The sequence below is a fragment of the Nicotiana sylvestris genome, chromosome 5, assembly GCF_000393655.2.
Source record: "Nicotiana sylvestris chromosome 5, ASM39365v2, whole genome shotgun sequence".
Classification (NCBI taxonomy): domain Eukaryota; kingdom Viridiplantae; phylum Streptophyta; class Magnoliopsida; order Solanales; family Solanaceae; genus Nicotiana; species Nicotiana sylvestris.
Window position 1 is genome coordinate 83886960 of NC_091061.1, and position 13672 is coordinate 83900631.

The 13672-nt window shown below is 33.9% G+C and overlaps 2 protein-coding genes across 2 annotated transcripts; one reads left to right on the top strand and one right to left on the bottom strand.

Moving 5' to 3' along the window:
* Positions 1-1000: 1000 nt before the first annotated feature.
* LOC104246516 (O-fucosyltransferase 19-like) lies at positions 1001-4399 on the bottom strand. Its single transcript, XM_009802328.2, has 8 exons — positions 4016-4399; positions 3765-3837; positions 3596-3666; positions 2898-2986; positions 2678-2810; positions 2360-2592; positions 1646-2122; positions 1001-1528 (listed from the first exon to the last, which is right to left on the bottom strand). The coding sequence occupies exons 1-8, from the start codon at positions 4388-4390 to the stop codon at positions 1321-1323; spliced, it is 1659 nt and encodes a 552-aa protein (XP_009800630.1). The 5' UTR covers positions 4391-4399; the 3' UTR covers positions 1001-1320.
* A 661-nt stretch (positions 4400-5060) lies between these two features.
* LOC138891095 (uncharacterized) lies at positions 5061-6912 on the top strand. The gene is made up of 2 exons (XM_070174065.1): positions 5061-5189; positions 5640-6912. Exon 2 carries the CDS (start codon positions 5648-5650, stop codon positions 6680-6682), a length of 1035 nt encoding a protein of 344 aa, XP_070030166.1. The 5' UTR covers positions 5061-5189; positions 5640-5647; the 3' UTR covers positions 6683-6912.
* Positions 6913-13672: the final 6760 nt, after the last annotated feature.

Consider the following 13672-nt stretch of genomic DNA (forward strand, 5'->3'; position numbering starts at 1 on the left):
GGAACATAGGTGAAGTGAAACAGTCTCTTCTTCATGTACAATTTATTTTGACTGTTTTTCTTCAAAAATTTATCCTCCAGTGCTTTCCATAATTTACTTGCAGAAGTTTCCTTTGTGTATGGATATTTCTGCTCTCTAGCAAGGTAGGATCGAATGGTACCGCAAGCAACACGGTTGATAATTCTCCAATCTTCTTCTCCAATAACATCTGGTTTCTTTTCTTCAATGGCCAGATCTAGCCCTTGTTGAAAAAGGACATCTAGAACCTCGCCTTGCCACATCCCAAAATGTCCGGACCCGTCAAAAATTTCTACCGCAAATTTCGCATTTGACACAATTCTTGTCATAAGCGAAGATGCCAATGATGACGTATTGTTGACACTTGATGTAGATTCTTCTTGTTTATTGTCTCCCATCTTTGACACAAATATTATTTAATAGCTGACGACACAAATCAAGATTATTTCCTTTCTGGTGTGGAAGATCAGACTAAGCTGCAACCACAGAGCATACTCAGACAGAACCTTGACTCAGTTACCAAGATAAATCTTTTCTGATGTGGAAGATCAGACTATGCTGCAACCACAGAGCATACTTAGACAGTACCTTGGCTCTGATACCAATTGTTGCGGAAGCCAAATGTATATAGTGTGAATAAGTCACAACTACTATACCAAAAATTATGACAGCCACCAAATAATAAATAAGACAATAAAGCAACAATAAAGGGAACACCAGAATTTACGAGGTTCGGCTAATTTTGCCTACTCCTCGGACACAACCAATATTTTATTCCACTCCAAAAATACAAGTGAAATAATACTAAAGAGAGAAGATACAAATGCCTTAAACAGATGAGAAGGCAAATGAGAGGTGTGTCTCAATCCTAAACATTAGGCCTTCTTTTATAGGGGAAAAATCCCCTCCAAACTTAACTCCCAACCAATGTGGGACTTTGGCATTTTGCCAAACTTCAACAAATCTCCACCTTGGCAAAATTTATACATGCTTAAATAATCTGATGGCTTATATGTAAACTTGATTTGTATAAGCATCTATCTATTGAGTAATTGTACTTGATTTTTTTATGGATTTTCCCCGTTCTAAATGTTCAATTAGTGAAGAATCAGCAAGCTGAGTATGATATATACAATAAATCCGATATGGCTCCGAGTTAACTGGTCTTTGGCTCTGTGCGGCGGAGGAGAAACTTACTCATCAGACTTCTCCATCTGCGACTGAGATTGCAAAATTTAGCCATTGGAAGCCTATAAGCAATTAGGCTTATATTGCCTTCTATTGTTTCTAATACCTCAGCAGTCATTTGCTCTTCTCTTCTGGTCTTGGACAAACACAACCAGGGAAAGGATTTGCATAGAAATTTTCCTCCAATTTTGGTGAATCACCAACAACTCTAGCATTTGGTGCTCCTGTCCTGTTTACATGTAAGCCCCTAACTTGAGTCGCAAATTCTTCCCAAGTTAGCTTCTTGTTGTCCATTTCATCAATAAGTCTAACAATATTTTTCCTGAAAGAAGTCTAACATGTCAAAGAAAGAACAGAAAACAAGTGAACAAAACTATTTAACTATAGCACAGGCAAGCAAGAAAATAAATTGTACGAATTGACCATTGATTTTACGTACTTGTCAGGATTGATGGTTTTCCGAAAGCCTTCAAATAGACGATGACCACGAACAGCTTTGGCCATATTCCCGTCATAGGTGTAGAGGAAAACATCACTGTGAAGAGCTATAATATAGTCTAGTGCAGCAAGCTGATTATGCCTTTGCATAAAAGGTTCCAACTCTTGCTCTGTTGCCAAATTGGAATGGGAATATATATTTGGGTACCTTTCTTGAAGAACCTTCAATCCATTTTGGCCAAAAATCTCTCCTGCAACTATGCAGATTTTAGTGTTGGATGGATATCCCATTGCCTCGAGAAACAAGGCAGCCTCTCGAGGTGTCATTGGGCACCCCCCTTGTAGCCGCTTTTCTGTTCCATTTATCCTTTTCTCTTTCCAGTGCTTGGTTTTGTACCTTAATTTTCGAAGATCCTCAGATTCCTTTCTGGTAAGGTTGTGATTGCAGCCTGTGAAAGCCAGCATATCTTTCTCATATCTGTCATGAATGTAACTCTCTAGTTACTAACGAAGATCGATAGTATATATGTACCCTTACAACTTGTGCTCTTAAAGGTGTCATGACATTTCTATGGCTATAAGAGCACAGTTAAAGAGTTTCCAAAGAGTAGAAATGTGTCACTCTTCTTGGAATAGACTAACTAGACAGAAAAGAGTATCATATAAAATGGAAAAGATGGAGGGGTGTGAATTTTCAAGATTCTTGTTTTTGTACCTCAAATGGAGAGCTATATACGGTTCACCATTTTCCCAGAGTCTGTTTACTAACTTTTTTCCAAGTTGTTCAATTTCCTCAGTAAAACGAAGTGCTTCATACATGGCATGGCAGCGGAGTTTTTGGATAAAATCTGGGATGGCATTGTTAGCGAGTCGTGAATCAGTATGAGTGAATTCTATTACTTTGTGTCTCTTCAATAGCTTCAGAATCTCTCTGTTGTAGTAACTGGCCTGCACAAAACCAACAATTGTTACTTTAGATATATATCAGCCAAGCAGAAACACACCATCCATATTTAATTTATCTGAAGCGTGCCTTTGACCAAGAAACAGGTGCCTTCATAAGAGGTTTCACATTTGCAAGACTTGGAGGAAGAGACTCCAGTACTTCAATGTCATCTTCCAAAGCTCTTATGAAATGCTTCCTGTTAAATATATCTTTGAATTCACTGTAAAAAAAAGGATCAGTGGTAAGATGCATGCAATTCTCTTCATTTGAGATGCAGTAGAATATTGGAAGTACATTAATTTTTCACCTAGGATCTGTCCAAAAGGATTTGTGATCTAACAAGGGAACAACCAAGCTGGCATTCATTAGTTTTGCTACCGCTACCATATCGCTTATCTGCAACAAAGTTTAGCAAAAACATGAGCTATTACTAATTTTCACTAAAGGATTTAAGTTATAAATATTGTCAAATGATAGATTTTTTTAACCTATTAGCTTGCATCAAAGTCTACACTTCATTCGTGTATGCATGAAAAAATCAGTATGTATGCGGATTAATTAGCTTAGAAAGTTCTAAACTATTTATCCTCTGAATAATTCATGATAAAACTCAATAGGCTATAATTTACCACTTTTGAGCTTTTTTCACTTCAAAAGTACTACTCATACAGTTGATTTAATTGATTTTCACTCTCGACTCACGGATATTAGAACTTACGGATAAAAAGCACCCAGGTGCGGACTATAAATAAATAAAAGATGAAATTGATTTATATTCACTGTACAAAGAATTTTAATTTTAAGAGCTCTAATATGACTGGTTGTAGCTGCAGGTTATCTATCCTCTTTTCTTGGTCATAATTATGCTCAATGCAGATGGTTAGCAATAGTTAATTTAAAACACACATATTGTGTAAAGTATATTACCTATAACTCATATAGAAGCACCAATAACTCAAAAGCCAAAACCTATAATTAAACTTAAAGCTGGCAATAAAGTCTTACCCCGGTTCTCATTTGGTTTAATCCGCCATTTGCATGAACTAGAATATAACCATTGCTGATAGTTTTGTCTCCTGAGGGAGTTTCACAACTTACAGAAATCGCATAAATGAAAAGGTGTAAAATTCAATAAGCAAAGCCAAAATATTTAAGTACTTTTAAGTATACATACTTATCTCTTTAATTGGTCGAGCAATGCATTTATAATACTTATCAGTTCCAGGGTTCATCCAGATTTCACTATTCTGAGGAGAGACATCGAGCATAATCCATAATGAGTACAATATCATTCAAACATATATAGAGATACAATATTAATGTAAAAGATTTCCTCTTTTTTCTTTTATGCATGCATTTGATAACGGTGGGGAAAATATAATCATAAATTTGAATATTTTGACAACAAAGAAAATGGAAATTAACCTTAGCATGCATGAGGTCTCGTACTTCAAGAGAAGTACGTGGAAGTTGCAAGAAATCACGGGAACTCATCGTGGCATTGACTCTAAGAAAGAAGTGTATCAGCATAATCTTCACAAACATGGTTGAAACCATTAATAACAATAATGCTCCAAAAATCCAACGGCCCAGATATCTTCCTGGTCTCATATATCTTATTAGGGAAACCGTTCTAGTTCTATGCTGATGATGACCAAGCTGGTGGAGGTTTTGTGCGGTAAAATCAACTTTTCCATTGCCATTTTCCTCTGCGTATTCGACAAAATCCACTGGTCTCCGACGAGTCTTGATGGTGGCAGTCAACGGGCTGGTACGACAATTTTCACCACCAGGCATCATTAATATATATATTTATTTGGTGTTGGGGGGGGGGGGGGGGGGACATTTCCATGTTACGTTGTTCACTCTGCCATTTCCCCACTTTTGTTTGGTTTTTTCATTTCTTCTCTTTTGTGAGTAATGGCTCCGCTTTATGAGGCAAAGCAACCAATGTTAAAATCTAATAAACGGTAATTAAGAATTCATGTTGAGTGGTGGAGTAAGTAGTTTCTTCTTGCATTATTTTGTTTTATTTTATTTTTTGTTTTCGAGAAAGTAGAAAGGGCGCGTAATTTCTTATAAGGAGGAGAAGATGGAAACTTTAAAAAAAAAAAAACCCGTATAAAATAGGAAGAGTCAAAAAAATGAATAGCACCGAGAGCCAATACATTTTCTATTATATAGAAGAGAGAAGAGGAGGTCGACCAAGGGCATTATTGTCATTTCAAAAATATAACTGCATTGGTTGCTTGTATAATAGGCTCAAAAATTTGATTGTGTTATGATGAATATCACATTATGGTGGATGTCTACTCTTCTTCCATGATCTTCATCTAAAATGCTTAATGACATATTCAATGACATAATTTGTATGTTCAATGACATATTTCATGACATATTTTCTTCACTTTTTATGCCTATATAAAGGCCTTGTAATAGATAGGAAAAATACACAATTGAAGAAGAAAATCTCTTCATTCTCTCTATCTCTATTTCTTGTTCATGTTTTACTAAATTGCTTTTATTTTATAACACGTTATCAGCACGAAGCTCTAATTTTATTCTTAACTCCAGCTAAGTTGAGCCATATTTTATTGAGGTATGTATCATTATAATCATTTTATTTATGGCAGTACATATATCATATGCTTAATTCTTACAACCTAAATTTTTCTTTGCAATTTTTGATAATTTACATCATTCATGTTGTTGTTCCCTTTTTCATATTTTTGTTTATCATGTTGTTTTTCACACCTGACACAATACCATTAAAAAAAATGTATGCATATGTATGTAGTGTATACATTATCTAGTCACTGCAACTAATAAAACGTTAAATTCTATTAACATATATATATATATATATATATCAATAATATAAAGTGAAATGAAACAATATATAGTTTCTATTTTATGGCATGAATAAAATGAAATAGTAGATTGCTAACATGATATAGCTTTATTTTTATTTCTTTTACCTTAATCGATTTGTTTCATTAATTGTTTATTATTATAATTATTTCTCTAACTTATTCATCTTTTATGATAGTTTTCACTATGTCAAATTTATCAAAACTTGAATTTGTGGCACTTGACATCACCGGGAAGAACTATTTATCATGGGTCCTTGATGCTGAAATTCACCTCGACGCTAAAGGTCTTGGAAATACGATTATACAAGGAAATGAAGCATCAAATCAGGATAAAGTGAAAGCCATGATTTTCCTTCGCCATCATTTACATGAAGGGTTAAAAACTGAATATTTAACAGTAAAAGATCCACTTGAATTATGGATTAATTTGAAGGATCGATATGACCACCTAAAACTTACGGTATTACCAAAAGCTCGGTATGAGTGGATACATTTAAGGTTGCAAGACTTTAAAACTGTAAGTGAGTATAATTCTGCTATCTTTAAAGTAAGTTCTCTATTAAAATTATGTGGAGACACTATCACAGATGAGGACTTATTGGAAAAAACATTTTCTACTTTTCACGCTTCAAATGTGGTGCTACAACAACAATACCGTGAAAAAGGTTTTAAGAAATATTCTGAGTTAATCACATGCCTACTTGTGGCTGAGCAGAATAATACTCTATTAATGAAAAATCATGAAGCCCGTCCTACTGGGTCAGCTCCATTTCCGGAAGTGAATGCTGTAGCAACATATGATAAGTTTGAAAGAAAACAAAATAATTACCGTGGTCGTGGACATGGTCATAAACGTGAACGTGGCAGGGGGCGAAATAATTATCGTCATTATGGTGGAAATAAATTGGAGAACAATAAGGGTTCTCAAATTAATCATTCAAAAGGTAAAGCTAGTATGTGTCACCGATGTGGTATGAGAGGTCATTGGGCGCGCATTTGTCGTACGCCAGAACATTTTGTCAAACTTTATCAAGCCTCCCTCAAGAAAAAAGAAAATAATGTGAAGGCACACTTGACCTTTCAAAATAATAATGATGAAGCAGGTCCCTCAAATAAATATGATTCTAAGGCACATCCTGCATATAAAGATGATGATTTTGAAGGCCTAACAAATATTACTCATTTAGAAGTTGGAGACTTCTTTGAGGATATTGACTGAAGAATGAATCATCTTACTGGGGAATGAAGTTATAAAAGTTGTTATGTTTATGTTTGCAACTAGTTTATTTTTTCTTGAGTGTATTTTCCTAATGCATCTGTATTGCTAGTTTCTATATTTCTAATGTATTTCTTAATATTTTTTTTGCTTGTCTTTCATATTTCTTATGATGTATTATTTGTCTTTTTTATGAAGAATATGAAAATTCCACAGTCTTCAGTTGGACTCAAGATTAATAAAGATGATATATGTCTTCTGGATAGTGCTACAACACACACTATTTTAAAAGATAAGAGATATTTCTCTTATTTGGTAATGAAAGAAGCGAATGTTAATACAATATCCGGTAGTACAAGATTAATTGAAGGTTCTGGAAGAGCCAATTTATTACTACCAGGAGGAACAAATTTGGCTATTGATGAAGCACTATATTGTAGTAAATCTCAAAGAAACTTATTAAGTTTCAAAGATATTCGCCAAAATGGCTATCATATTGAGACTACAAATGATGAAAAGATTGAATATCTTTATATTACTACAATAACGTCCGGTAAGAAATATGTGCTTGAAATGTTACCCGCTTTTTCCTCCGGCTTATACTACACAAGTATTAGCAGGATTGAAACACATGCCGTAGTAAACAAGAAGTTTACTAATCAAGATAATTTTATTATTTGGCATGACCGGTTGGGCCATCCTGGTTCTAATATGATGCGTAAAATAATTGAGAATTCACATGGACATGCAATGAAGAATCAGAAAATTCTTCAATTTAAGGAATTCTCTTGTGCTGCATGTTCTCAAGGAAAATTAATTATTAGACCCAACTATTAAAGTTAGGATGGAATCCCCTGCATTTCTGGAACGTATACAAGGTGATATATGTGGGCCCATTCACCCTCCATGTGGACCATTCAAATATTATATGGTTTTGATAGATGCATCTACAAGATGGTCACATGTGTGCTTACTATCAACTCGCAATATGGCATTTGCGAGATTGTTGGCTCAAATAATAAAGCTAAGAGCACAATTTCCAGATTATGCAATTAAGACAATCCGTCTTGATAATGCTGGTGAGTTTACATCCCAAGCCTTTAATGATTATTGTATTTCAACTGGGATAACAATTGAGCATCCGGTTGCTCATGTTCATACACAAAATGGTCTAGCAGAATCATTGATCAAACGCCTCCAATTAATTGCTAGACCAATGCTTATGAGAACAAAACTTCCCATTTCAGTATGGGGTCATGCTATTTTGCACGCAGCATCACTTGTGCGGATAAGGCCCACAAGTTATCATAAAGTCTCCCCATTGCAATTGGCTTTTGGTCAGGAGCCAAATATTTCTCATCTTAGGATCTTTGGTTGTGCGATATATGTTCCAATTGCTCCACCACAACGCACAAAGATGGGTCCTCAAAGAAGGTTGGGGATATATGTTGGATATGAATCTGCTTCAATTATAAAATATCTAGAGCCGATGACTGGAGATTTATTTACGGCAAGATTTTCTGATTGCCATTTTGATGAATCAGTATATCCAACATTAGGGGGAGAAAATAAGCAGCTGAAAAAGAATATAGATTGGAATGCATTATCACTGTCTCATTTAGATCCTCGAACAAATCAATGTGAACAAGAGGTTCAAAAGATTATTCATATGCAAAATATTGCAAATCAATTGCCAGATGCATTCACTGACCTACCAAGGGTGACCAAGTCACATATTCCAGCTGCTAATGCACCAATTCGAGTTGATATCCCGACATGACAATTAATTAAAGCAAATGAGTCTAAGCCATGCTTGAAACGTGGTAGACCAATCGGTTCTAAAGATAAAAATCCTCGAAGAAGAAAAGGAGCAAATGATCAAAGTGAACATAACACGGAGGTAGTGGCTCAAGAAGAGCCCCAAGACGTAACAAATGATAAGACCTTAGGGGAGGTCCAGGTACCTGAAAATAATGAAAATGAAGAGATATCAATAAGTTACGTCTCAACCGGGAAAAGATGGAACCGAAATAATGTTGTTATCGATAACATTTTTGCTTATAATGTTGCTGTTGAAATAATGCAACAAGATGAGGATCTTGAACCAAAATCTGTCAATGAATGTAGACAGAGAAATGATTGGCCAAAATGGAAAGACGCTATCCAGGCAGAGTTAACTTCACTTGGAAAACGTGAAGTCTTCGGACCCATAGTTCGAACACCTGAAGGCATAAAGCCAGTAGGGTATAAATGGGTTTTTGTGCGGAAACGAAATGATAAAAATGAAGTCGTTAGATATAAAGCACGACTTGTGGCACAAGGGTTTTCCCAAAGGCCTGGAATTGATTATATGGAGACATATTCTCCTGTAGTGGATGCTATCACCTTCAGGTATCTCATAAATATGGCAGTGCAAGAAAAACTTGATATGCATCTAATGGATGTTGTTACAGCCTATTTGTATGGATCATTAGACAACGAAATTTTTATGAAAGTACCTGAGGGATTTAAAGTGCCAGAAGCATATAAAAGTTTTCGAGAAACTTGTTCAATAAAGCTTCAGAAATCTTTATACGGATTGAAACAATCAGGTCGTATGTGGTACAATCGCCTGAGTGAATACCTGTTGAAAGAAGGGTACAAGAATGATCCAATTTGTCCTTGTGTCTTTATAAAAAGGTCTGGATCTGAATTTGTTATAATCGCTGTGTATGTTGATGATTTAAATATCATTGGAACTCCTGAGGAGCTTCCAAAAACAGTAGACTGTTTGAAGAAAGAATTTGAAATGAAAGATCTTGGAAAGACAAAATTTTGTCTTGGTCTACAAATTGAGTATATGAAAGATGGAATATTTGTCCATCAATCAACATACACCGAAAAGATTTTAAAGCGATTCTATATGGATAAAGCACATCCATTGAGTACCCCGATGGTTGTGAGATCACTTGATATAAAGAAAGATCCATTCCGACCTCATGAAAATGATGAAGAGCTTCTTGGTGCCGAAGTACCATATCTTAGTGCAATTGGGGCATTAATGTATCTTGCCAATAATTCCCGACCAGATATAGCTTTCTCAGTAAGTTTATTGGCAAGATTTAGTACTTCGCCAACACAAAGACACTGGAATGGTATTAAACATATATTCAGATACCTCCAAGGGACCATTGATATGGGTTTATTTTATTCAAACGAATCCAAGCCATCATTGATTGGTTATGCAGATGCAGGATATTTGTCTGATCCACACAAAGGTCGATCTCAGACAGGCTATTTATTTACAAGTGGAGGTACAGCCATATCATGGCGTTCGACAAAACAAACTATGGTTGCTACTTCTTCAAATCATGCAGAGATAATAGCCATTCACGAAGCAAGTCGAGAATGCGTTTGGTTAAGATCTATAACTCAACACATTCAACAAACATGTGGTTTTTCTTCGAAAGAGAATATTCCAACAATATTGTATGAAGACAATGCTGCATGCATAGCTCAATTGAAAGGAGGATATATCAAAGGAGATAGAACAAAACACATTTCACCAAAATTCTTTTTCACTCATGATCTTCAGAAGAATGGTGAAATAGATGTACAACAAGTTCGTTCAAGTGATAATTTGGCTGATCTGTTCACTAAGGCATTACCAACCTCAATATTTGAAAAGCTGATATATAAGATTGGAATGCGTCGTCTTCGAGACATTAAGTGATTTTTCATCAGGGGGAGTAACTATACGCTGCACTCTTTTCCTTAACCAAGGTTTTGTCCCACTGGGTTTTCCTGGTAAGGTTTTTAATGAGGCAGCAAGCAATGCATATCATAAATAACTATGTACATCCCAATATTTTTTTAGAGAGTTTTTAACAAGGCACATTATCTATGGACATCCAAGGGGGAGTGTTATGATGAATATCACATTATGGTGGATGTCTACTCTTCTTCCATGATCTTCATCTAAAATGCTTAATGACATATTCAATGACATAATTTGTATGTTCAATGACATATTCCATGACATATTTTCTTCACTTTTTATGCCTATATAAAGGCCTTGTAATAGATAGGAAAAATACACAATTGAAGAAGAAAATCTCTTTATTCTCTCTATCTCTATTTCTTGTTCATGTTTTACTAAATTGCTTTTATTTTATAACAGATTGTGGGTTCTTACTAACGGAAAAAATCAAAAGTAACTGAGACACTTTGTTTTATTCATCACCTATTTTAGTAAAGAAGATTTTTTAAAAAAGAAAAAGAAGTGGAGATAATTTATGTAGATTTAAGTTAAGATGTTCTTATACTATTATCAATTCATATCATTTAGTTCTCATTAAATTAAATTTCAATTGGAACACTTTATAAAATTAGGGAAAATATTTAAGAATAAAATATATTTTCAAGTCCCCTTTTGAATATAGAAATTTAGTATTTATTCAAATTGCATAAAAAGAATTCCCTCTCTAAAACATGACTTGAGAATAACCTAAACCAAAAATTAAGCAAATTAATTTGGGAAAAAATTTCCTTTAAAAATCATTACATATTAGGCAACATGAGAAGTATCATTATGCAGGATTATACTTCTCCTCTATGATCAAAGTTAGTTGGGTACTTCCTCTGTATTAAATAAAAAAATCCAACATTTTATAGATTTCAAAATACATATATATAGAATTAACTATTTTTAAAAAGGCTCAACAAATAATTATGGTGAATAAAGTTGTATTACACCCTAAATAATATCTCAATCATATCAAATGAAACTAAGAAAAACTGTAATGCTTCAATTTGACGTCAATTTGATTAGTATTTAGCGCGATGCAAAAATTAATTTATTTTATTAAATTATTAAGACATGTCATTAAACTAGAAAGAACTACAAATTTTCTTGTTACAATTTCTAAATAACAAAAACTCAGGTTTATCATTTCAAAAAACCCCAAAAAAACACACCTTATCATCAAATATTTGGGAATAAAATTAATTTATTTTATTATTCAAATTTTGATTGATATGAAAAAAAAAATTAATACATTAATACGATTGAAAATACTAAAAGAGTAAAAGAATATATTCAATTTAAACAATGAGAAAATACATCACGACTTATGTTTCAACTGACTTTTTAATCATATTTTAATAATCGATTTAAATTTTGGTGGTGCAGAATATTTTTTAAAATAAAAAAGTATAAAATCTATATAGAAATACTCTAAATTGTATTTGAAGTATTGTATAATCTTTGTACAATAAAGTGTCGACAAGTATTATAAAGTGATTGGCATAGTTATAATACAATTTTAGAAAAAATAAAATGTACATAAAAAAAAGAAGATAAATGACAATACTGGTAATTGTGGTTCTATACATTATTATGCAAAAGCCTATTGTATTTCTTCTCTCTAAGTCAAACAAAGTGTGTAATTAGCTATAGATCAAATCAAAAAATATTGAAAGGAAGAAACAAGAAAAAGAGCAACGATTGGGCTTGTGCATGGCACGAGTACATCATCTAGTGATAATTAAGAAAATTGAATCCGGATTAGTTTGCCCAAAACTGAGTATGAATATTGGGTGAGAATCAAGAAAATCGAACAAAGCCCTCTGATAATTAGAGGTCATCCCACTACTAGAAATCCGGAAAAAAAAGCGACCAAAATTTGGCGACTAAAATTGGTCTGTCAAGAAAAGCGATCAAAGTTGGTCGCTAAATTGGAGAAAATAATTAAATAATTATTCTAAAAACATTAGCGACCAAGGTTGGTCGCTTTAGTCGATAATGTGGTCAAAATGTTGACCGGACTAGTCAGACTTGCTTGGTCAAAGAAATACTGAAATTAGCGACCAACTTTGGTCGCTAAAGTGAGACCCACCTATAACATTTTAATAATTATATTATTATTTAAAACAAATTATAAAATATAAATAAATATAATTTAAAATTAGCGACCAAAGTTGGTCGCTTACGAAAGGGGAAGCAGATAGAGACCAACTTTGGTCGCTAATCTGGGACCCAGTTATAAAATTTTAATAATTATATTATTATTTAAAAAAAATTATAAAATATAAATAAATATAATTCAAAGTTAGCAACCAAAGTTGGTCGGTTATGAAAGGGGAAGCAAGTAGCGACCAACTTTGGTCGCTATTTTGGGAGCCAGTTCTAACGTTTAATAATTATATTATTATTTAAAATATTTTATAAAATATAAATAAATCTTATTTACATTGGTCGCTATTTTTTAATTCTGGATAATTAACAACCAACGTTGGTCGCTATTTTTTAATTCTGGATAATTAGCGATCAAAGTTGGTATCTTTTCAGGTCAACATTGGTCAAAATTAAAAATCAGTTTTGTATTTACTATCTAAATAATATAAATGTAATTCGTTAACACTTTTGTAATACAAGGGATGAATTGTGACGACCCGGCCGGTCGTCTTAAGAATTAACGCCCCGATCCCTTATTAACTTCTTTCCCCAAGTTTATTTCTGCTATTTCGATTTGCCGGGATATTCGGTTTTGAGTTTCGGAGAGTTTTGGGAAACTTAGTCCCTAAATGAGAGCTTAAGTGTTGGAAAGTTGACCATAGTCGGAACAGTGTGAAGATGGCCTCAGAATGGAAATTTGATCGTTCTGTTAGTTCCGTTGGGTGATTTGGAGTTGGGAGCGTGTTCGGATTGTGTTTTGGAAGTCCGTAGCTAATTTAGGCTTGAAACGCCGAAAGTTGAATTTTTGAAGTTTCCGGTTCGATAGTGAGATTTTGATCCGAGGGTCGGAATGAAATTCCGAGAGTTGCAGTAGTTCTGTTATGTCATTTGGGATGTGTGTGCAACATTTCAGGTCATTCGGAGGTGGTTTGGTTGGGTTTTTTTATCAAAAGCTTAATTCAGAAGATTTTGGAAAACTTAGGCTTGAATCCGATGTGTTTTGGTTGATTTGATGTCGTTTGAGGTTTTTTGAAGATTGGTACAAGTTTGAATAAGGT

Excerpts from the sequence above, each read along its gene's own strand:
- LOC104246516 (XM_009802328.2), bottom strand. The coding sequence starts at position 4,390 with ATGATGCCTGGTGGTGAAAATTGTCGTACCAGCCCGTTGACTGCCACC. Across the intron at positions 3,667-3,764 it reads TCGACCAATTAAAGAGATAA|GAGACAAAACTATCAGCAAT; the intron begins GTATGTATACTT and ends AAACTCCCTCAG. Across the intron at positions 2,123-2,359 it reads TATATAGCTCTCCATTTGAG|ATATGAGAAAGATATGCTGG; the intron begins GTACAAAAACAA and ends CATTCATGACAG.
- LOC138891095 (XM_070174065.1), top strand. The coding sequence starts at position 5,648 with ATGTCAAATTTATCAAAACTTGAATTTGTGGCACTTGACATCACCGGG.